Source organism: Zalophus californianus, chromosome 3, assembly GCF_009762305.2.
Source record: "Zalophus californianus isolate mZalCal1 chromosome 3, mZalCal1.pri.v2, whole genome shotgun sequence".
NCBI lineage: Eukaryota > Metazoa > Chordata > Mammalia > Carnivora > Otariidae > Zalophus > Zalophus californianus.
In genome coordinates, this window is record NC_045597.1 from 52,913,659 (window position 1) to 52,939,269 (window position 25,611).

Sequence of the window (25,611 nt, forward strand, 5' to 3'; positions counted from 1 at the left end):
TAACACATGTGACAAGAAGCTAAGCATTTCATAGACCAGGTATTCCCAGATGCGAGGTAAAATGAAATTATTTTAGTAAAAGGTATATTTGCTCTCAAGTGTGATTTGGGTTGAATCTGGTAAACCACATAGTGTAGAAGACACGTTACAAATAAATATTTCATGCTTAAAGTCTACTTATTCCCATTGATATAAATTAATTTTTAAAAGGTTCTATTCAAGAGTAATTTGATCATCTTATTCTTTTCCTATAGGAATAACTATTACTGCACTGAAGAGCCAGTGTGATGCTGCTTCTCAGACTTCTTCTGGTCACCATTTAGAAACCCATGATTTAAGGATTCTGGTTAGCTCTGGGAGGCAGAAGTCATTGGCTAAACCTTCAACGTCCTTAATAAATATGCTGGGACATAAAGAACTACCTTCTGTGAAAACTTCAGTCACAACATTAATTTCTGAGCCTTGGATCCAAAAGAGTTTCTACAGGTCATCTAGTGCTTCAGATAAAGGTAGTGATGCACAGAAAACATTTTTTTCTTCTTCTCCTGCCTACTCCTCTGAATCTGAATGTTCCAGTCCAAGTCCTGTTATTTTCTTGGATGAAGAGGGTTATCAGAAAAGTTTAAAAGCAAAACTTGAGTTACCTAAAATTCCTGTGATGAAAGATGATATAGAGGATTCAGACTCAGAAGTAAGTGAATTTTTTGATAGTTTTGATCAGTTTGATGAACTGGAGCAAACTTTAGAGACTTCTTGTCCATTTTCAGAAGACCCTGTCCTAGGAAAGACATCACAAAAGAAAGGACACAAACATGAAAAATCTTGTTCTGTAACCACTATGAATCCTCAAAAATTCAAGTTTGATCGTCCAGCTCTCCCAGCTAATGTTAGAAAGCCGACTCCTCGTAAACCAGAATCCCCTTACAGTAACCTGTGTGATGCTCCAGATTCACCTCGCCCGGTGAAGGCGTCAGGGGAAGACAGCGGTTTGTTTAGCCCTATTCGATCCTCTGCGTTTAGTCCTCTTGGAGGCTGTACTCCTGCTGAATGTTTTTGCCAAACAGATATTGGTGGAGTTAGGAGTCATGAAAATCATGATTCTATTTATTACACCTTTGAGGATTATGCCCATAGCATTTCATGTGAGGTACTAGGCTCTGTTCTTCATGCCCAACCCACTAATGTAACCTCAAACGTGAATAGTATTAAAAAGGGAGAAAATGAAACCATAGCTCTTAAGAGTGAAAGCCTTGATCAAAAAAGTAAATCTAAAAATAAATCCTTGATGATTAAAGATAGCATTCAGAAATTTGCATCAGATCTTGTGGAAAAGAGTTTTGGCAGTGCATTTAAAGACTTGCAGAAAGGAGTGTCTTCATGTACCAACGCACTGTGTCACTTAGCCATCAAATTGACAACCTCTGTTTTTCAGATAGCATTTAATGAACTGAGAAGGCAGTGTGCATTTTCACTGAGAGAACGTGCCATTAGTGGTCTGGCTAACTTTTTGGTGAGTGAAGCTTTAGCAAATGCTTTACAGGATTTACAGTATGTAAAGAAGCAGATATTCACAAACACAGTTGCTAGGTTTGCTGCAGATCTTGCCGAAGAGCTTGTTTTTGAAGGCATCATGGAAGTGTGTCAGTTTTCCTATCCTCCAACACCCGCATCTCCACAGTGTTGGTCGTCGGACTGTGAAGACAGAGTGGTAAAGTCCTATGCAAAAGACTTATCTGAGTCTGTAATACAGGAAGCGTTTATTGAGCTTTCGCAGGTCGATGTGACCTTCACAACCAAGGCAGCAGTGAGTGTTTCTACAGATAACATAAAGTGTGCAAGCACAGAAAATTTAGTGCCATCAACACAGACCTCCATGTCTTCTCCTGCTTTTAACAATCAGACCGTTACGGCGACAAGACCCATGCAGGACTCTAAAAAGGAGTACACGGTACAGCAGGCCTTGTTTTGTACTTCTGGAGTTGTTACTTCTATACCAGTGCCCTTGGCAGGAAGTGCCCTTCTCCCGTATCATATTTCATCTAACATATATCCGGCAAAGTCTCATCGGTCGTCTGATGATACTAATTTGAATGGTGATTCTACCCAGACACGTGTTACCACAAAAAACAGAGAAGAGGAAGTGGCGTGTCTCAGAAATATTTGTTTACCCTCAGACCACAATCCAGGTAACCAGAAAGATTTTAAACCAACAAATGAGGTCATTGAAATGCAGAGCTCTTCAAAATTAACAAGCGATCCTGTGATTATTAGCAACTTTTCTGCAGCAATGGTGCATACGATTGTAAATGAAACGTTAGAGTCGATGACATCCTTCAAAGGTACAAAAACAGTTGATGAACACACAGATTGGGTAACTACAACAGTAAAGGGAAAGTCCCTTCCTTTCCACTCTGATCAAGCAACACTGCAACAGAGTGAAGCTAGCAATAAGGACATGTTTGCTGATCAGTTATCAAAATCTATTATTAAACATTCCATAGATAAAAGCAAATCAGCGATCCCAAATGTAGATAAAAATGCCGAACCCAAGGAAGGCTTGCCTGTTTCCAGAGAAGAGTCACACTTGACCTTGGAAAAGTTCCCCAAATTTCTTGATGCTCAAGATCACTTAACCCACTGTTCACTTTCAGCAGGAAAGGATTGTGTTCCAGAATGTAAAGGTTCATCGGTTCACGGCTCTTCTTTAGAGACACTACCACCTTGTCCAACAGCTGCAGATCAGAAACCTGATTTGAAGGAAGTTGCTAAAGACAAATTTGTGAAAAGGCATAATGTGAATAATACAGCACTTGAGCCCTTGTCTTTCGGGCAAGAACGTCCTTTTCCTCATTCACATACTTACCCATCCACAGTGCTTCCATGTGTAGATGGTTTGCATGTGGAAGATAAACAGAAAATTAGAGACGGAAATGTAATACCTGATACTCCTCCCTCCACTCCTCTAGTACCATCCCAGGCTAGTTCGGAATGGGATATCAAGAAGTTAACCAAAAAACTCAAGGGGGAATTAGCAAAAGAATTTGCACCTGCTACACCTCCCTCTACACCTCACAACTCATCTGTGGGTAGTTTGTCTGAAAATGAACAAAATACGATAGAAAAAGAAGAGTTCATGTTGAAACTCATGCGATCTCTTTCAGAAGAAGTTGAAAGTAGTGAAGATGAAGAGCTTCCGGAAGTGGATGTGAGGCCTGAGCACTCAGGGAAGAAAGTTAAGTTTGCAGAATCATTAGCTACCCACATCATCTCTCTCGCAACGGAAATGGCAGCTTCCCACCTAGATAATAAAGTCAGTCAAGAACCCAAGGTGAACAGCCCTCGCTTAAACGCACAAAATCAAAGAAGTGTGTCACCTACTGTTTTAAATTGCTCAGAGGAAAATTTACAAACATTACGCAATTTTGCAGGTGATCTGGCCGCCGAAGTCCTTACGGAAGCTGAGAAAATAGCAAAAGTTAGAAGTTGTGTGCTTTTCAGGCAAAGAAAGAATAGCTCTTACGCTGATGGGGGCCGAGATGATCGATCAGAAGAGAAGTCGGATGGAGAGGCCGTAGCCCACTCAAGAGAACTAGAGCCATTCATTCTTTCGTTACCACCAAGTTCTTGTGTGTCTGGTCTGACCTACAAGTACCCCAGCTGTGAAAGCGTGACAGACGAGTACGCGGGTCACGTTATCCAAGTGCTGAAGCAGGAGGGCGGCAATAGTGAGTTAATAATGGACCAGTATGCCAATAGACTTGCTTATCGATCTGTTAAATCAGGATTACAAGAAGCCGCTAAGACAGCCAGAATGAAGTGCAGCTCAAAGATGTTCCCCATGCAGAGCTCACAGGTAAAATCCAAGAACGAACTGTTCAAGTTCTTACATAAAGAACACCACCAAGAAGTAGATAAAGAACGACAAAGTAAAAGAAACGGAGGTTACCTTTGTAAAAATCAAACTTGTGAATGGACACGGGATACATATAAAAACGAGTGCTCTGAACTGTATGGTTTGTCAACCTCTCTTGCTCACAGCATAACAAGAGATGTTACAAAAGAGTTGACGGCATCTGCAGGTGGCTTGCCAAAATCCTTAACAGATTCTTGCCTTTATGAAAAGCCTGGATGTGATGAAGATACCAAGTCTCACATCGAGCCAGAATTTCTTCAGTCTCTTCAACCTTCCTCACAAAGTCACAGATTTTACCGCAGTACGGGCAGCTTAAATGGGTCTGCTTATGGAGAGAATGTTGTTCAAGCTATAGAGCAGTATGCTAAGAAGGTAGTGGATGACACTTTAGAGCTAAGTTTAGGATCCGCAGTTTCCCATGTGTCTGAGTCCACGAAAGCAGCCGATAGGGTCACTTATGCGGAAAAGTTGTCACCTCTTATAAGCCAAGCTTGCAGATACTGTGACCGTAAAGAACTGCATGATAGCACTGGAAGTTCATCTCTGCACGTTTCCAGACAGGATTCACTTGCTAGTAGTAAGCCAGTTTCTAATTCAAAACTTAGCAACGTCTATCAGGAGTCTAGAATTTTTCATCTTGATGTCCCACAAATTTATGTTGGTCTCGATAAGAAAACAGTGCTTGCTGAGAAGATAGTTGCTGAAGCTATTGAAAAAGCAGAGAGAGAGCTGAGCAATACCAGCTTGGTGGCTGATAGTGGAATTGGACAAGACGGCATTAGCTTTGCTGAGAGCCTTACCACAGAAATAATGACGTCAGTAATGACGAACGTTGGACGTGCTGTTAGCAGGTGAGTTTCAGATTCCTTTTGGGTCTTAATGATAAAAGGAAAAGTTGAGCTTGATCATATGTGTCCTAGGTCCTATTAAGAAAGGTACAATTATTTTTAACCCCAAGGTAAAAAAAAAATTTTGCCTACTCCATTTGTGTGGGGTTTCATATCCCATACATTACTCTCCAGCTCTGTTGCCTCATTATCCCCCCAACAGCCCTTTTGAGGGAAGGTGTTAACCATTTCCCAAACTAGAGGAGGAGGCTTTGGCAGGATGGTCATCTTGCCCTTGTTCAAAGAGTAAAGCTGGATTGGAGAAAAAGCCAGAGAGTTTTAGACGGCGAGTGTAGAGTATTACCGTGATCATTAACTATTCTGAGATTAAGTTTTTTTTTACAGTGTTTTCTTCTTTCTCTTCACAAAGATAAGTTTTCTTATAAAGAGCATAATTTAACCAAACTGCTGTGAGGGAAGAAAGCTTTAAAAATTCTCCAAAGATTTCTGTTACTGCCGTCACTTCTCTCTCTCTTTTTTTTTTTTTTTAAAGATTTATTTATTTATTTGACAGAGAGAGACAGCAAGAGAGGGAACACAAGCAGGGGGAGTGGGAGAGGGAGAAGCTTCCCGCGGAGCAGGGAGCCCGATGCGGGGCTCGATCCCAGGACCCTGGGACCATGACTTGAGCCGAAGGCAGATGCCTAACGACTGAGCCACCCAGGCGCCCCTGTCGTCACTTCTCTTGATGGGTCCCCGTCTAAGGGGACAGTTCTTTCTGATGGTCTCACAGCGTCCTCTTCTTCAGTAGCTGTGCCTTGTGCTCAGTGATTCCAACACCTTAGTTAAAATTTTTGCTTTTAACCGTTTTTTTCACTCCCTGGAAAGCATCAGGACCAACTTGTGTTATTAGTTTGTAGGATTTTGTTAGTCCCACTGGACAGAGAAAGTTCCTAGAGTTGAAATGAAGTCACAGGATTCCTCAGATTTTTTTAGTAGCCTTTGTCAAAGCCGTGGCAAGGCCCGCCTCTCTTCTCAGCCATCTTAAAGTAGGGAGATGCAGTTTGGCCAGGAGCCTGGAGTCCAGTTGTGCCGTGGCATCCTCTTGGGAACCAAGGGAGGTCTCTGCTGTCATCAGGTAGCCTCCTTTCTCCTAGAGCAGCGGTTGGCAAAGTATAACCCACAGGCCAAATCTGGCCTCTGCTTGTTTGTTTTTTGTTTATTTTTTATTGTCTGTGAGCTAAGAATGGTTTTTACGTTTCCTCAGGGGTTGATAAATCAAAAGAATACTGTTTTGTGCCACGTGAAAATTGTATGAAATTCAAATTGTAATGTTCCTAAAGTTACATTGGAGCACAGCTGTGCTCATTCGTATATGTATTGTCTGTGGCTGCTTTTATGCTCTAACGGCAGAGTTGAGTAGTTGAAGTAGAGACGTGGCCAACAGTGCCTAAGTGTTTGCTATTTGGCCCTTTACAGTAAAAATCTGCAAACCTGCATTTCCTTTGTTCATGACTGCCTGTCAGTTCTTAATATGAAGATAGACATATAATAAGTGGTTAATAGATACATGAATGGATAAGTGGTAGTAAACTAGGCCTTTCTACAACTGAAGCAACCTTCCTCAAACAAAATTGGCCTCAGGCTATTTTAACTGTTTCTCCCTGTGCCTCCCCCAAGGCCCTGGGAGGAAAAGAGACTCTCCACTATGTTAGAGTCTCTAAGATGTCCCTCCCAGGGCCTGGCACATGCCTTTGCTATTGATAGCTCAGTATTTTCACTTCCCCTTCTTAACTCCCTTGGGTGAGTAGGTAGGCCGCTGGAGTTGCTCCTATAAATAAGTCTGTGCTGTCCTAGTCGGACTTTGCAGCAAGGCCAGTAGAATGTTACTTTGTAGTTCTTTTCCCTTTTCTCTTCTTAACAGTTGTGTAGAGTTCTGTAAGTGCTGATTACTAAAAGCTGGCTCTAGTTTGTACAGTGCACTGTTTTCCTATTTCTGAAGTTAAAGTGGTTTGCCTTTCAAGCTTTAGAGGGATTCGTTCAGATGGATTATTTTTAAAGGTATCATTTGGCATCCCCTTTCTTGTAAATGTTTGATTCATGAAAATAACCATAAATGCTTCACAAAGCTGTAATGTACAGAAGGGTGGTATGTGGGTGGTATGTGAAGTGTCAAATGGGGAATTATATGGCAGTGTATTTTTAGCAGAGCAAACATCTAAACTATATTCTGAGCTATTATTTCTGAGCCAGAGTAACCCGGCAGTCGTTAAAACTCTTCCTCTAGACCTCATCTAGTGGGTCATTTCAGCCAAAAAACCATTAGATTGTGGCACATTCCAGAAAAGCGTTAAAAATTTTAAAAAGAAAAAAGTGAGCTCTGTTATGGCTCAAAACAATAATGTGCCTGTCGAGTATAATTCCAGTTGCTGTATCTTAAATATAAGATGAGGATAGCCCCAGAGGGGGGTGGGGCAGTTCAGGACTTATTCTGGGCATTGGGGATACAGAAATAAGTAAAACAGTCAAAAATATGTGTTCTCTGGAGCTTATGTTACCGTAGAAAAAGACAAGTAAAATAGCCAAGTGCGTCACACAGTGAGAAGTGCTTTGGAGGAAAACTGAAGCGAGGAAGGGAGGTGTGGGTGTGGGGTGGGGAGGGGGGTGGCAGCAGGTGGGGATGCTTTGCAATTTTTTTTTTTTGTTTTTTTTGTTTCTTTTGAAGATTTTATTTATTTGAGAGAGACACAGCAAGAGAGGGAACTTAAGCAGGGGGAGTGGGAGAGGGAGAAGCGGGCTTCCCGCCGAGCAGGCAGTCCGATGCGGGGCTCGATCCCAAGACCCCGGGATCATGACCTGAGCAGAAGGCAGACGCTTAACGACTGAGCCACCCAGGCGCCCCTGGTTTGCAGGTTTGAATAGGTAGAGAGGGGGAAAGCAACACCGATAAAATAACGTCTGAGCAAAGAGCCAAAGGTGAAGAGAGAATAAGTCACATGGGAGTTGGGGCAGAAGGTTCCAGGTTGAGGGGTAGGGTCGTGCGTGTTGGGGAAGCTGCACAGTGGCAGGCGTGGCTGCAGTGAGGGGGCTGGGGCGAGTAATAGATGGGACACCACGGAGACTAGGAGAGGGTGTTGTACCAGCAAGTATGCTATAAGGATTTGGACTCTTACTCTGATTGGTGTGGAGCCACCAGGATGTTTTGATCAGATGACTAACATTTTTCTTCTTCATCTTGAAAAATATCATTTTAAACTGCTATGTTGAGAATAAAATATAGAGGGGGCAATTACAGTAATCGAACAGTGGTCTTTCTTGTGAAAATGGAATAAAAATATAAATGTCTCTTCTTCATTGAGAAAAATAATAAGAAGAGTTTATGATCCTATGCTCAAAATCTTAAATTTGACTCTAAGCTTGTTTGACAATACTAGAATTCTTCGAACTACTTTTTTTGTTCTTGAAGCCAGAAAGAGCCTCCTCTCAGTACAACTAAAAGTACTGTCTTACAAAGTAGGTGATAAACTTAGAAATTTGTGCTCCTCTATAGTGGTCCCAGTTGAAACGATGAATTGCTTTAAAGAGAATTTAGGTAAAGAGAGCACTGGGATGGATAATAGATATAGCTCAGTTAACTTTGAAAGTAGTATGCTCTCCTGCAAAGTGTCTTTTTTAGCAGACACAAAGGGTTGGATGGGCCACTGGTGTGGCTGTGTTTATCGATTGTTTTTGTCATCTTTATCATCAAATTGATAGTCAGAATTGGATTGAATTTTTTTTCTTTTCACCCTTCCTTCCTTACTTTCCTTCCTTTTCTTCTCCCCTCCCTCCCTCCCTTCCTTTTTTTTTTTTTTTTTTTTCAGTCCAAAAGAAATAGAAGACTTTCAGTCAACTGAGTCTTTTGGCAGCCAGCAGATGAATCTCAGTATTGGTGATGACAGCACTGGTAGCTGGTCCAATTTAAGTTTTGAAGATGAACACCAGGATGAAAGTAGCAGTTTTCATCACCTAAGTGAAAGGTAACTAAAGTTGTGCATGTGTGATTGCTTAGTTTAGGTCCTCAGACCTCAGGAGTAAATTTATTTTGGGTGTTTAAAAATGATGAATTTGAAAATATTTTATTATTTTCAGAATGTATTTTATTATCCATAATGTGGTTCTAATGGTTTTTCACATTTATTAGGTATAGTTATTAGCCAAGCTAAGTTTCTTTGCGTGTGCCAATGGTTGATATGAAAAATATTGCATACACTTGATTTTATACCCTTAGGATTTTCCTGGACTTTTGTATCTCTCACTTTTTAAGAAGGGTACCTTTTTTTCTTTAGAGGCTGAGAAAAAAGGCAGTGATCTGTAAAAGGTATCTTTTTTTTTTAATTTTATTTTATTATGTTAGTCACCATACAATATATCATTAGTTTTTGATGTGGTGATCCACAATTCATTGTTTTCGTATAACACCCAGTGCTCCATGTAGTACGTGCCCTCCTTAATACCCATCACCGGTCTAACCCCTCCCCCCAGCCCCTTCCCCTCTAAAACCCTCAGTTTGTTTCTCTGAGTCCATAGTCTCTCATAGTTTGTCTCTGTAAAAGGTATCTTAACGACCCTGTAATTTTCTTGTTATTAGTGAAAGTAATATCTTTTTTGGGAAGGATTCCTCACTTGCCCTGCTATTCAAGAACAAAATGACCTGGACCATTTATACTTGAATGACTGAAAATACATAAACTCCTTATAAAAATATGGTTTTATACACAGGAAGCACTTACCTCATATATAACTTGTCTTAGTTTATTTTGTTTATAATAACAGTCTTTGGCATATTTTATTCTGATACACTTGTTTCTTACATTCTTAACTCTCTAAAGGCATTCCTGACTAAACTATAAAATGCCATAAATTTTTATCCACATTAATTGATAATTGGAAATAATCAGTGCCATCCAGGGCTGAGTCTAGGGAGAGGAAAGGCTTCTTAGTTTCGGACTGTGGAAAGGGCCCTGTGAGGCTTCAGTGGAACAGAACCCTTGGAATTGACTTACCAAGAGGAGGAAGTGAGAAGACCGTGGGAGGAGGGGATGAAGGGAAGGAAATGGCTTTTCACCTGTTAGAAGACATCATTTCAGAGCATTTTGTCTGATGTTTGGATTAACCAATAAGTATTAATTTTTATAAAACATCTATTTTGTCATAGTTTCTTAAAATGCTATGTAAACCACCAATACTTCTTAAAATCTGGGTCCGAAAAGACAGTCTTTAAAACTGGTAGTGGGAAGTAGGGGTAATATCACAAACATCATGTGGCCCTTTCCATAACTCTCCCAGGAATAGAATGTTAACACTTAAATTCTTCTCTCATCTTGGAGAAACACAGGTTTCTAGAATTTTAGTAAGGGTTGACGTTGCTGCTTAGGAAATCCTGCTGTTAAAATGGGCGAACTAGGGTTCATGGCATGTGCGTTAAGGGGCCTGTAGCCAGTTGAACAGCTCTGTGCAGAATGTTGTCTGGTTGGATGGCTCTGTCCTTGGTTCTGTCCTCTTTAGCATTTTATTAGTGATAGAGGAGAAGTAATCTCCCCCGCCCCGCCCGCCCCCATCTGCGGTTTTGCTTCCTGTAGTTTCAGTTGCCCATGGTCAGTTAAGGTCCAGAAGCAGATGACCCTCCTTCTGACATGTTGTCAGAAGGTCACTTGTTGCCTAACACTATGTCACTGTGCCTGTGTCATTCCCCTCCCTCCATCTCATCACGTAGGCATTTTATCATCTCACATTATCACAAGGATGGTAAGTACATACAAGAAGATACTTTGAGAGAGAGAGACCACATTCACATAACTTTTATTATAGTATATTGTTATAATTACTCTTTTATTATTAGTTTTTGTTGTTAACCTCTTACTAGTGCCTAATTTATAAATTAAACTTCATCATAGGTATGTATGTGAAGAAAAAAACGTAGTATATGTAGAGTACGGTACTACCCATGGTTTCAGGCATCCACTGCGGGCCGTGGAATGCATCCTCTGCAGATAAGGGACTGCTCTGCTCATTATTTGTGAATGACATAAAACAAAGATGAAAAGATCATCTCATTAACAGAACCAAGTTTCAAAAAGACCCAATCGGGTGGAGACTAAAAGAATTATGTTTAACATGGGTAAATGCATTTGGTTCAGAAAATTAACTGAATTCAGGATGGGGAATAACTTGGCTTCACAGCATTTTTTCAGAAAAATACCTGTAGTTTTAATTGAACACAGAACAGTTATGCTCTGTGGTTATTAAGGTTCAAGCACAAAGAGTAGGGCTCATCCAGGGTTGGTAGTATGCTTGTTGAACATAACATTTCTAGAGAGATTAAGATTAAGAGAGAGAGAGAGATTAAGATTCATTAGGTCGTTGGAGGTCCCAAAAATCTCAGATGATTTTAATGCAGGTGTTTCAGAGATCACACTTAAGATACATAGCTGCACATGTTTTGTCTTTGATGCCATCTGCTGTAGGAACTGTAATTTTCTGGTACAGAGATCAGATAGGAGATAAAAGACCTCAGTGGTTTGGACACTTCATGTGCTTTTACTCTCAAGTAGGAAGTTTAGTAGAGGGCAGCAGTTAAAAAAGAAATAACAATTTCAGAGTTTCACCAGTGTTTATGAGGAGTGTGTAATTATTTGATCTGAAAGAGACTTGGTCTGTGTATGTGCATCTCTTAAGTATTTCAAGCAGTCTGTGAACTTCTTACAAATTATGTAGTAGATTAGGTAAGAGATGGGACCGGGCTTGCAGAATTTTTGAGATAATACTTAAGAGAAACGTCAAAATCGATAGTAGTCTTTATGTGGCTGAAAACCACGATAAAGAGTCTTAGCCCCTGACCCCCACTGGCTTGAGGTACACCTGCTCGAGACCTAGGAATTATGAAAAGATGGAAAATACACAGACAGGAATAGATAGATAGGAAATAGGAAAAGATGTAAAAGAAAATGATGGAAGCCTGGCAGTGTTTAAGAATGAAATAGGAACACCGTTAAGTGAAGAAATTAAGTTGTTTTATGTCGGTTTAATGGAGGACCATTGTACCTCCCGGTTTGCTTGGGACAGTGAATTTACTTCCGCTGCTCTGGTGTACTTATTAATGGTGACTTCTTTCATTTCCAAAAGTATTCGGCTTAGATGAGAAATTACGTGGGCCCCCTACTTAGAGGTGACATTTTATAAATAACTGACTTGGCATCTGACCCATTTTGAGGGGCAAGAGGAAGGGGCAATGAGGTAAATAGAGGGAGTTTGAATCTTTAGTCTACATTTTTTAGGCATTATATCTTTGCATGTTCACCTAAACCTTAGGTGGTGGATTTTGATGATTAATTAAAAGGAGGCCTCATTATTGTCAGCATATGGGTAAGAATTTTAATTTTGTATTATTTTTCTTTGTTTATAGAAAACCATTCTATTAGTAGAGGTGAATGCAATGTTTGAGATCCTCAGTTTTTCCTTTTGGTTTGGCTCACAGCTGTCTGTCCACTCTGTATTTCTGTGTTTTCCCGTCTTTGGTTTGTCTGACAGCAGGCTACATAGGCAAAACTCTGGCTGTTTTCATGGTTTTGTAATAGAGCTATATTTGTTTGAACATAGGCTGAAAAGACACTGCTCAGTTTTAACTTTTCTCACACAGTCTAGTTTGTGACCGTTTGCTAGCGCCAGAGTAAATATGGATATGCAAGTTATTGAAATTGCTTGGAAACTCTTTAGAACTTTTAAATAATCCTTTTTTTTGTAACCTTGTCAACATTTACTGATGCACAGAAGATGATTTTGTGTTAATTCACTGTTTAGACCCAAAATTTTGGTTTGTGTACGTATTAATTTTTATAATTGCCTAGCCTAATGTGGGGAAATATAAGCTGCTTATCACTGCGAACTAATGTGCTTACTAATTATTTTAATGATTAGTATTTTAAATTGCATGTTTAGGTTTTAATCTGAAAAATTAAATTTAGTTTTGTTTCCGAACACAGTCGCTTTTTGTTTCTTATTGCTTTGCCGCAGTTTTAGAATATAGTTGCTTTCTTCTTTTGATTCAGTAGTTTAAGAAGGTATGGCATTAGGGACTGGCCCACCAGACAGGTGTATTAAGCCTCGGTTACTCAATATTCTGAAGAAAATGTATGTTATTTGCCACCTACTGAATTATACATAATATATGAAATGAAAGTAATTGACATAATAAGAGTATTTTGAAATCAGAAAACATCTTTTCTCCAAGTAGTTAGAAAAGGTCTATTTGGGACTATGTTTTGGTGCCTGTCCTTTCATTCCTGCCCCCCAAACCCATCAGTGTTTGCATTGTCTAAAGAGCTGAGAGATAGTTAACCTGTGGTCTTTTAAAATTTTATCCAAACGGAAGAGTATTGGCTTTTTACGAATTATATCTCAAGATTTGCCATAGATATTGATTTAAATCATTGAAACTTCTTACTTCACGCATTCATTTGCTGTCCTACAAGCCATTCTGTTGTGTTCATATGTAAAATACATATAAAATGAGAATAATTTTCCTGATCTATGGAGGACAAGTAAGAGAACTCCCAAATGTCCAAGGCTGCCCAGTTGCAGTGATGGTCTCTCAGCCTCCGCGGATGCACCACTCTGCCGGGCAGCTTCCGAACCTCCCACTTAGCACCGACAGAAGCTGTTCCAAGGAAAACCAAGGTCTTCTTTACTATTCATTTTCTGGTTCAGCTCTGTTCTTTTCTTCTTCTGGCAGTAATGGTAACAGCAGTAGCTGGAGCAGTCTTGGTTTAGAAGGAGATTTGTATGAGGACAATTTATCCTTTCCAACATCAGACAGGTTGGTCCAGTCCAGAAACTTACAAACTGATGAGTCTTTCACACTAATGCATGATGTCATATTCTTAAAAGAACGTGGGTTACAGTGCCAATATGTATCAGTCTGCTTCTCTCCTATGTTTGGACTTGATTCTGCTTGATAATTTACATCTAATGAGAAACTTCAATTATGCTAAGAGGCGACTGACATCTAATTGCAAAACGTGTTACATCTATGCATGTGTTTCTTTGCTTGCTATTTCTCATCCTACCAATTATTATTTCATTAAAAAGAGCTTGCTTCCTACAGGATTTCTGGTTTTTGTTGTTGTGTTGTTTTTGTATGTAATTTTATTTCACGTGTAAGGAAAGTGTAGGAAAAATGTATTTTTAGTGCATTAAAAATATGTCCTTGGCATCAGTAGATGCCACGGCAGTCTATGATAATTCAAATGCTGTGTTATCCAAAACGAAATTAGTAGACTATTTCAGCTTTAAGTTATTTGAAATTAAATTTTATCATGAAATTACTTGGCGTTCTCTATCACGGTAAGGTAGAACCTCTTGGTTACTGATGACCTGTCTAGGCATCATTTACAATTCAGATTTTAACATGAAATGGTGTGAGAAGCAAAGCTTCCTTTTCTTATTGTCATCTCTTCCCTTTTTAAATGTCATATATCATATTGTAACATTCATTCTTTTCCACGTTTTAAGAATTAGTTTTAATACCATTATTAATTAAAGCTTTTTTTTTTTTTTTAACTGCTTCTGCTCTTTTATTCGAAAAGTGATGGGCCAGATGATAAAGATGAAGATCGTGAGGATGATGGAGAAGGTAATTGACAGATTGTTTTTCAAAGTGTTTGCATGTTTTTTTGTTTAAGGTTTCCTAGAAGAGTCTTCACCTTGTGCATTTTCATCACTGAGGCTCCAGGTTATTACAAATCAGGGTATTTACATTACAAATCAGGATATTCTTGAACTAATGTATCCAGTGGCAGGTCCTTTGCTGAACCATTTATACCATTTGATTGCTAAACTAATGAAGTGCCCATTGGTATAAAGATTGAACTACTTTAAAAGAATTACTCAGTGATTTGAGAGGGAAATGTATGATAATCTCTCTATAATTATCTTTTTCTAAACATAAAACCCTTACATTATAAGATATAACTTATTATAATTATGGCATGTGCCCTAGTTTTTTCCTTCCAAACTAGTAACCTCTCAAATTAGTGTTTAATGTTGATGTTACATAAATTAGTAAGTAAAAATTAAAAGATATTTTAAAATCAGTCCTTCCCTCTTTCATTTCTATTCCTAAACTCACAAATATACATATTTGAAGAAAATATTTAATTCTTCCTTTGATGAACCTGATTCCAAATATCTAAATACTAGATACCATTGGTCACGGTGTTCTCGACCATGATTTGTAATCCTTAATCCAAATATTAGAATGTCTGAGTGAATGTAGAAACTTTCCATGTTGAAGCTGAATTTTCATTGCATTTAGATGGCTTATTCTTTTATTATATAAATACCAATAATGTCTTCTATAGAGTGGCACCTAAAAATATTCATACTGTTTGAGATATATGTTTTTGAGCTAGTCTTTTTATTTTTTTATTTTTATTTTTTATTGTTACGTTAATCACCATATATTACATCATTAGTTTTTGATGTAGTGTTCCATGATTCATTGTTTGTGCATAACACCCAGCGCTCCACGCAGAATGTGCCCTCTTTAATACCCATCACCAGGCTAACCCATCCCCCTACCCCCCTCCCCTCTAGAACCCTCAGTTTGTTTTTCAGAGTCCATCGTCTCTCATGGTTTGTCTCCCCCTCTGACTTACTCCCCTTCATTCTTCCCCACCTGCTATCTTCTTCTTTTTCTTTTTTCTTAACATATGTTGCATTATTTGTTTCAGAAGTACAGATCTGTGATTCAACAGTCTTGAACAATTCACAGCGCTCACCATAGCACATACCCTCCCCAATGTCTATCACCCAGCCACCCCATCCCTCCCACCCCCCACACTCCAGCAACCCTCCGTTTGTTTCCTGAGATTAAGAATTCCTCATATCAGTGAGGTCATATGATACATGTCTTTCTCTGATTGACTTATTTCACTCAGCATAACACCCTCCAGTTCCATCCATGTCGTTGCAAATGGCAAGATCTCATTCCTTTTGATGGCTGCATAATATTCCATTGTGTACGTATACCACCTCTTCTTTATCCATTCATCTGTCGATGGACATCTTGGCTCTTTCCACAGTTTGGCTATTGTGGACATTGCTGCTATAAACATTGGGGTGCACATACCCCTTCGGATCCCTACATTTGTATCTTTGGGGTAAATACCCAGTAGTGCAATTGCTGGATCGTATGGTAGCTCTATTTTCAACTGTTTGAGGAACCTCCATACGGTTTTCCAGAGTGGTTGCACCACCTTGCATTCCCACCAACAGTGTAGAAGGGTTCCCCTTTTTCCACATCCCCGCCAACATCTGTCGTTTCCTGACTTGTTAATTTTAGCCATTCTGACTGGTGTGAGGTGGTATCTCATTGAGGTTTTGATTTGGATTTCCCTGATGCCGAGCGATGTTGAGCACTTTTTCATGTGTCTGTTGGCCATTTGGATATCTTCTTTGGAAAAATGTCTGTTCATGTCTTCTGCCCATTTCTTGATTGGATTATTTGTTCTTTGGGTGTTGAGTTTGATAAGTACTTTATAGATTTTGGATACTAGCCCTTTATCTGGTAAGTCATTTGCAAATATTTTCTCCCATTCTGTCGGTTGTCTTTTGGTTTTGTGGACTGTTTCTTTTGCTGTGCAAAAGCTTTTTATCTTGTTGAAATCCCAATAGTTCATTTTTGCCTTTGCTTCCCTTGCCTTTGGCGATGTTTCTAGGAAGAAGTTGCTGCGGCTGAGGTCGAAGAGGTTGCTACCTGTGATCTCCTTTAGGATTTTGATGGACTCCTGTCTCACGTTTAGGTCTTTCAACCATTTGGAGTCTATTTTTGTGTGTGGTGTAAGGAAATGGTCCAGTTTCATTCTTCTGCATGTGGCTGTCCAATTTTCCCAACACCATTTGTTGAAGAGACTGTCTTTTTGCCATTGGACATTCTTTCCTGCTTTGTCAAAAATAAGTTGACCATAGAGCTGAGGGTCCATTTCTGGGCTCTCTATTCTGTTCCATTGATCTATGTGTCTGTTTTTGTGCCAGTACCATACTGTCTTGATGATGACAGCTTTGTAGTATAGCTGGAAGTCCGGAATTGTGATGCCGCCAGCTTTGCTTTTCTTTTTCAACATTCCTCTGGCTATTCGGGGTCTCTTCTGGTTCCATACAAATTTTAGGATTATTTGTTCCATTTCTTTGAAAAAAGTGGATGGTATTTTGATGGGGATTGCATTGAATGTGTAGGTTGCTCTAAGTAGCATTGACATCTTCACAATGTTTGTTCTCCCAATCCATGAGCATGGAACATTTTTCCATTTCTTTATGTCTTCTTCAATTTCTTTCATGAGTATTTTATAGTTTTCTGAGTACAGATCCTTTGCCTCTTTGGTTAACTTTATTCCTAGGTATCTTAAGGTTTTGGGTGCAGTTGTAAATGGGATCGACTCCTTGATTTGTCTCTCTTCTGTCTTGTTGTTGGTGTATAGGAATGCCACTGATTTCTGTGCATTGATTTTATATCCTGCCACTTTACTGAATTCCTGTATGAGTTCTAGCAGTTCTGGGGTGGAGTCTTTTGGGTTTTCCACATACAGTATCATATCATCTGCAAAGAGTGAGAGTTTGACTTCCTCTTTGCCGATTTGGATGCCCTTGATTTCTTTTTGTTGTCTGATTGCTGTGGCTAGGACTTCTAATACTATGTTGAATAGCAGTGGTGAGAGTGGACATCCCTGCCGCCTTCCTGACCTTAGGGGAAAAGCTCTCAGCTTTTCCCCATGGAAAATGATATTTGCTGTAGGATTTTCATAGATGGCTTTTATGATCTTGAGGTATGTTCCCTCTATCCCTATACTCTGAAGAGTTTTGGTCAAGAAAGGATGCTGTACTTTGTCAAATGCTTTTTCTGCATCTATTGAGAGGATCATATGATTCTTGTTCTTTCTTTTGTTAATGTATTGTATCACGTTGATTGATTTGCGGATGTTGAACCATCCTTGCAGCCCAGAGATAAATCCCACTTGGTCGTGAATAATCCTTTTAATGTACTGTTGGATCCTATTGGCTAGTATTTTGGTGAGAATTTTTGCATCCATGTTCATCAAGGATATTGGTCTGTAATTCTCCTTTTTGATGGGGTCTTTGTCTGGTTTTGGGATCAAGGTAATGGTGGCCTCATAAGATGAGTTTGGAAGTTTCCTTCCATTCCTATTTTTTGGAACAGTTTCAGGAGAATAGGTATTAATTCTTCTTTAAATGTCTGATAGAATTCCCCTGGGAAGCCATCTGGCCCTGGGCTTTTGTTTGTTGGGAGATTTTTGATGACTGCTTCAATTTCCTTAGTGGTTATAGGTCTGTTCAGGTTTTCTATTTCTTCCTGGTTCAGTTTTGGTAGTTGATACATCTCTAGGAATGCACCCATTGCTTCCAGGTTATCTAATTTGCTGGCATAGAGTTGCTCATAGTATGTTCTTATAATTGTTTATATTTCTTTGGTGTTGGTTGTGATCTCTCCTCTTTCATTCATGATTTTGTTGATTTGGGTCATTTCTCTTTTCTTTTTGATAAGTCTGGCCAGGGGTTTATCAATCTTGTTAATTCTTTCAAAGAACTGGCTCCTAGTTTCATTGATCTGTTCTGCTGTTCTTTTGGTTTCTCTTTCATTGATTTCTGCTCTGATCTTTATTATTTCTCTTCTCCTGCTGGGTTTAGGCTTTCTTTGCTGTTCTTTCTCCAGCTCCTTTAGGTGTAGGGTTAGGTTGTGTATTTGAGATCTTGTTTCTTGAGAAAGGCTTGTATTGCTATGTACTTTCCTCTCAGGACTGCCTTAGCTGTATCCCAAAGATTTTGAACAGTTGTGTTTTCATTTTCATTGGTTTCCATGAAGTTTTTTAATTCTTCTTTAATTTCCTGGTTGACCCATTCATTCTTTAGTAGGATGCTCTTTAGCCTCCATGTATTTGAGTTCTTTCCGACTTTCCTCTTGTGATTGAGTTCTAGTTTCAAAGCACTGTGGTCTGAAAATATGCAGGGAATGATCCCAATCTTTTGGTACCAGTTGAGACCTGATTTGTGACCTAGGATGTGATCAGTTCTGGAGAACGTTCCATGGGCACTAGAGAAGAATATGTATTCTGTTGCTTTGGGATGGAATGGTCTGAATATGTCTGTGAAGTCCATTTGGTCCAGTGTGTCATTTAAAGTCTTTATTTCCTTGTTGATCTTTTGCTTAGATGATCTGTCCATTTCAGTCGGGGGGTGTTAAAGTCCCCCACTATTATTGTATTGTTGTCAATGTGTTTCTTTGCTTTTGTTATTAATTGCCTTATATAATTGGCTGCTCCCATGTTAGGGGCATAGATATTTACAATTGTTAGATCTTCTTGTTGGATAGACCCTTTAAGTAGGATATAGTGTCCTTCCTCATCACTTATTACAGTCTTTGGTTTAAAATCTAATTTGTCTGATATAAGGATTGCCACCCCAGCTTTCTTTTGGTGTCCATTAGCATGGTAAATGGTTTTCCACCCCCTCACTTTCAATCTGGGGGTGTCTTTGGGTCTAAAATGAGTCTCTTGCAGACAGCATATCGATGGGTCTTGTTTTTTAATCCAATCTGATAGCCTGTGCCTTTTGATTGGGGCATTTAGCCCATTTACATTCAGGGTAACTATTGAAAGGTATGAATTTAGTGCCATTGTATTGCCTGTAAGGTGACTGTGACTGTATATTGTCTGTGATCCTTTCTGATCTATGCTGCTTTTAGGCTTTCTCTTTGCTTAGAGGACCCCTTTCAGTATTTCTTGGAGGGCTGGTTTCGTGTTTGCACATTCCTTTAGTTTTTGTTTGTCCTGGAAGCTTTTGATCTCGCCTTCTATTTTCAATGACAGCCTAGCTGGATATAGTATTCTTGGCTGCATATTTTTCTCGTTTAGTGCTCTGAAGATCTCATGCCAGTCCTTTCTGGCCTGCCAGGTCTCTGTGGATAGGTCTGTTGCCAATCTAATATTTCTACCATTGTAGGTTACATATCTCTTCTCCCGAGCTGATTTCCGGATTTTCTCTTTGTCTCTGAGACTCGTAAGTTTTACTATTAGATGTCGGGGTGTTGACCTATTTTTATTGATTTTGAGAGAGGTTCTCTGTGCCTCCTGGATTTTGATGCCTGTTTCCTTCCTCACATTAGGGAAGTTCTCTGCTGTTATTTGCTCCAATATACCTTCTGCCCCTCTCTCTTTCTTCTTCTTCTGGGATCCCAATTATTCTAATGTTGTTTCGTCTTATTGTATCCCTTCTCTCTCGAATTCTGCCCTCGTGATCCTGTAGTTGTTTATCTCTCTTTTTCTCGGCCTCTTTATTTTCCATCATTTGGTCTTCTATATCTCTGATTCTCTCTTCTGCCTCATTTATCCTAGCAGTTAGTGCCCCCATTTTTGATTGCACCTCATCAATAGCCTTTTTGATTTGACTTGGTTAGATTTTAGTTCTTTTATTTCTCCAGAAAGGGTTTCTGTAATAACTTCCACGCTTTTTTCAAGCCCAGCTAGTATCTTTAAAATCATGATTCTGAACTCTAGGTCTGACATCATACTAATGTCCGTATTGAGTAGGTCCCTGGCAGACGGTACTACCTCTTGTTCTTTTTGCTGAGGTGATTTTTTTCGTCTTGTCATTTTGTTCAGAGGAGAATAGATGAATGAGAGAACAAAATGCTAACAGGTTAACAACGTCCCCAGCAAATATACTGTATACAAATCAGAAAAGACCTGAAACCAGGGGAAAGGAAAGGGAAAGAAAGAAAAAAGAAAGAGGAAAAAAAAAGACAAAAAGAAAAACAGAACAATACAAAAAAAGCAGAATATGATCAAATATGATCAGGCTAGTGCATAGATCAGTGCCACACAGTAGATTTTGGGCGTATTTTGGTCTGTTAGGAAAAAGTGCCTCCTAAAATTTTAAAGGAAGAAAGACATATATGTACAAAAAAGGGTTGATACAATGAAGGGATGGAAGATGACTGTAAAGATGAAAATTATAAAAGATTTTATAAAAGGAATTAAATTGTTTGAAGAAAGAAAGAAGAAGATTTAAAAAAAAAAAAAGGAGAGAATGTGATCAGGCAGGAGACTAGAACAAAGCCATACACTAGTGATTTAGGGTATATTTTGATCTGTTAGAAGAAAGTGTATCTCAAAATTTTAAAGAGAGAACAACTTATATATATATGCCAAAAATAAGGGTAACTAGTGTGAAGGGATAAAATATGACTCTAAACATGAAAACTAAAAAATGTTTTTTTTTTAAAAAGGGATTGATAAGATGTTGGTTGAAAAAGGGAAAAAGAAAAATTTAAAAAAAAGTTAAAAAAATTAACTTTGATGAACTAATGAATCATGGTAAAAAAAGCCATGAATTCTATGTGCAGTATTCCCCTAGCGCGGGAGCTCTCCCGTTCTCCTTGATCGGTAAACTTGGTCTTGGCTTGCTGGCTGTTCGTGCTGATCTTCTGGGGGAGGGGTCTGTTGCCGTGGTTTCCAAATGTCTTTGCTAGAGGCTGAATTGCCCCGCCCTTGTCGGTCTGGGCTAAGCAAGCTGCTCGGGTTTGCTCTCAGGAGCTTTTGTCCCCTGCAAGCTCTCGGTACAGCTTTGGAGGACCAGAGTGAAAATGGTGGCCTCCCAATCTCCACCCGGAGGAGCTGAGAACTCGGGGCCCCGCTCCTCAGTGCGCCCCCAGAGTAAAGCAGTCACTCCCGTCTCCCTGGTCTCCGGCCGCACTCTGTGCTCACCCGGCCTGTGACCGAGCGTTGCTATCTCTGGCACCCGACCCCGTGTGGAGTCTCCAAACCCAGCAGATCCCTGCGGTGCGTTCCTGCACCGCTCCTCCCGGGGGAGGAAGGGGAGTCTCCCCAGCTCTGCCACTTGTTGGGTCCCTGCTGGAGGAGCAGTGGCCCGACTGGGCCGCGGATCACAGTTTATGGCAACCCCGAGCTGAGAGCCCGCGCCTCGGCTCCATCTCTGCAGCCGGCTTCCCCGCTCCGATACCTGGGAGCTCTGGCGCACTCAGGCACCCCTGGTCTTTCTGTGACCCCAAGGGTCCTGAGACCACACTGTCCCGGGAGGATTCCACCCCCCGCTTAGCCACTGGAGTGACGTCCCTCAGCGGAGCCGACTTCTAAAAGTTCCGATTTTGTGCTCCGCGGCTCTATCACTTGCCGGTAGCGGCCGACGGAGGCCCCCTCCTCCGCCGTCTATCCTCCCGAATATCGCCTCGGATTCACTTCTCCGCACGTCCTACCTTCCAGTAAGTGGTCGCTTCTCTGTTCAGAGAGTTGTTGCTACTCTCCTCTTCAATCTCCTGTTGAGTTCGTAGGTGTTCAGAATGGTTTGATCCCTATTCAGCTGAATTCCTGAGACCAGACGAAATCTAGGTCTCCTACTCCTCCACCATCTTGCTCCGCCTCCCCTAGTCTTTTTATTTTTCATCATTTCTTTAGAGGTGGGCAAACTGAGAAAATTGCCCAAATGAATTTCTCGAAATGTACTTTATAACACCTGAGTGTCTGATTAGTTTTATCGCCCATTATGCCTTTCTTCTTTAGGGAAGTCATGTACTGGTTTCTGAGTTAAAATCCTCAGACTTAAGGTGATTATTTTTTAGTCCCAGTGCTTCTGCTAACTAGACATTCTTTTTTTTTTTTAGTAAACATTCTTCATATAGGACTTCTAGAAGTTTTTGTCATCAGTTATGAAGTAGGGGTAGGGCAGTATTCTTAGAGGGACAGATAGGCTAGGTAATATTTGCTTTCTTTTTGTTGACTAAAAGAGTGTTGACTTTGTCTAGGAAAGTTGTGTCCCTTTTCTCAAATAATGCCTGTGAGGAAAGTTGTTCCAAAGGCTGTACATAGTGTAAATGCGTGTGGTGAGTATTTTCCTCAATGAACTAGTCATTACTTAACTGACTTTATTACTGAGGGACAATTAAGAGAAAAGAAGATATAAGTTAATAAAAATATGAAATTGATTTTAAAAAATTTACTTTTGAGGCACTAGCAGGCTCTTTAGGATTTCTTTTGTGAGTAGATAGAAATTTACTGTATGTAAATACATGTCACTACTCAGCTTTTGAGATCATAGTCATCTCTCATTATATAGAAAATTGTGGCCAGCTTTGAAATTTGTTATATTAGGAATTGGTAAAGTAGGACAGATTGATACAGGTTTATAGAAAGATTCAAAATTATGGAAATCCTAAGGCAACAAACCTCATTTTGTTGTATTTTTAGTTGCAGGAGGTCAGCCACTTGCCTTTTCCCTGGTGTTGAGTGACCTCTCCTAGGCCAGGCAGCCAGGAGCCCCATAACTGAGAAAGCCAATAATACAGAGAAGTCATCGGTGACTTGGCTTCCAACCCCATGACCTCTGCAGGATTTGCAAAATGGCCCAGAGACCATGTCTGGTTTCACAGTGCACCAGACCCATTTTTGACTGAGAGTCAGTGTGGGGAGAGGAGGGAAAAGGTAGTACGTTTATCTGAAGAGAATGACGTGGATCTGTTTTTTTAAGTGAAAAAATTAGGGACCACCCCAAATCCTAAAAATGATTAGTAGTGGTCTAGAATGCCCTGCAACCTGTAAGAAAGAATCAGGGACATTGACCAACAAATTTCCATGATGGGTACGAATTGGCGTGATGTTTGCCAGCAGGCCGGCTGCTCAAATCTTATGTGGGAGGCCTCTTGTCTCAGCTCTGCCTTTTGCTTGGCCATCACTAAGCAGGAGTGGTTAGACACATGGTATTGGTCTACAGGTCATTAGTTTTATAGTCAACAGCAATTCGTCCTTCTTTATGTTGAGAACATAATGTTCATTAAAAAAAAAGAAACGAAACTTGAGAGCAATATCTTATTTATAAAGGGTTATACCCAGAAAATTCCCTGGTCTGGCTTTTGGGATATAAGTGGCTGCATGTGACATTTTTTTCCCCCTTTTTTGCCTAAAGAATGAAGTGATTAAGAGCATGGAGCCAGACTGTGTGTTCATATCCTGGCTCAGCCACTTCCCTACTGTAAGACCCTGGATCTCTCTCTGCCTCATGTCCCTCACCTGTAAGATGGAGATGATGATAGTTCTGGCTTCACAGGAGGGGTGTGAGGGTCCCAGGGGTTTGTATATAGGAAGAGCTTAGAACAACACTTATGACGTGATATGCCCCATACAAGTGTTTGTGGCTTCTGTTACTTCTCTTAGTTCGAGAAGCTTTCTTGAGTCCATTTAGTATATTTATTTATTTGAGATTTATATTTAGACTGTAATCATAGCTTTATAGTTTTGTTTTCTCTTTCTTTACCTGTGGATCTTACTTTGATACAAATTATGTCATCTACAGTACTTGATATTCAGTGCCTCAAAATAGAGTTTTGTATTTGTGCTCTCAGCAGATGATCAGAGTTATTCCTTTGTTGTGGAATTATTGTGCCCTTTCAAATAAATGTTTTGGTTGATGTTAAGGTGGGGATAAGAAAAGACAGATTTTTTCCCCAGCATTCATTGGAATCTTAAGAAATGAAGAATATTTCTCTATCCTTAGAAACCAGAGTATTGAGAGTTGAATTGATGAATTTTTCTTTATACTGTTTAAATGTAAATATTAGGTTTGGGGCAAGACAGACAGATTCTGCTCATTACAAATATCGACATGGAGCCGTGCACAGTAGACCCCCAGCTAAGGATTATTCTTCAGTGGCTTGTTGCTTCTGAGGCCGAAGTGGCAGAACTTTATCTTCATGACTCTGCAAAGAAGGAATTCATACAAGTAAGTACCTGCCTTACAGGGTGGTTGTAAGGACATATTTAACCACATACGATGTTCTGTGTCACATAGTTGATCTAGTAAGATGCCCCTTGATAGCAAAATGGGTAAGTGCTTATGTGGTAGAGTCTCATAGTGGGTCCACATGTCAGCTCTGCCACTCTAGTCTAACCGTGGGTAGGCTCACTAGTCAGTTTCCTTATCGGCACCATGAAAATGAGTAGAGAGGTTACCTTACAGAGGTTTGTGAGGATTAAACATAATACCATAAGAAATATGCTTGATCTAGTGCCTGGCACATCCTAAGTACTCAAAGTTAGATGCTGTTAATAAACATGGTCATATGAGTTATTCTTTGTTTTAAATTGATTCTTAATTATGCCTGGTAAATTAGTATGTCTCCTACTACTCTGTTAATCCAGTCTTATTAGTGGGAGAAACTAGCATACTCAAAAGCCAGTGAAGGCTTAAACATCTTATAAGGGACCATGGACTACTTTGAGTATTTTGTAGGGTTCTAATAATAGAACATTCAGATTCAATGCACTAATAGGATGTTTTTATTGAGAACTTAACTGTGTGCCAAGCACCTTGTTAGTCAAGATTTTTATTTTATAGTCTTAAGGTTTTTGTCCCAGAATCTTCGTTATCAGAATTTTGATTTAATATTATTATAGGGTGTAAAATAGTTCAATGAATAACCAGTGTAAATTGATCTATAACAAAAAAGGAACAGTCCAGTTACTCTTGATTCCTGGTTCAGAATTTACAAAGATATTATTGAAAGAAGTATGTGAAAAAGATATTCAGTAAAAATAACTTTTTTTTGTATTTTGTTTTTCTTGGACTTTTTGGATTTTTCTAGTTTAGGTTTCGGTTTTGGGGCAGAAGGAGAAAATAAGACAAGGTGATCCTCAAGAAATGACTTGTCAAGGAGAAGGAGTAGGTAGGAAAGGTGTTAGAACTCACTGGAGGGAGGCAGACATTTTCAAGTCATTTAGTCTTGAATAAACTGTGAGGGCTAAGGAAGAGCTT

The 25,611-nt window shown here is 39.7% G+C and overlaps 1 protein-coding gene across 5 annotated transcripts in view; it reads left to right on the top strand.

Annotated features, from left to right (window-relative positions):
• Nucleotides 1-25,611, top strand: part of AKAP11 (A-kinase anchoring protein 11) — a 58,988-nt gene that overhangs the window by 27,791 nt on the left and 5,586 nt on the right. For 4 of the 5 annotated variants that reach the window (XM_027588528.2, XM_027588527.2, XM_027588529.2 and 1 more), the window contains 5 exons: nt 255-4,764; nt 8,604-8,759; nt 13,511-13,594; nt 14,364-14,410; nt 24,419-24,579. In XM_027588528.2, coding sequence (XP_027444329.1) covers nt 255-4,764; nt 8,604-8,759; nt 13,511-13,594; nt 14,364-14,410; nt 24,419-24,579 — 4,958 coding nt within the window. The remainder of the gene's footprint in view (nt 1-254; nt 4,765-8,603; nt 8,760-13,510; nt 13,595-14,363; nt 14,411-24,418; nt 24,580-25,611) is intronic. The other variant, XM_027588530.2, reaches the window with a different exon arrangement.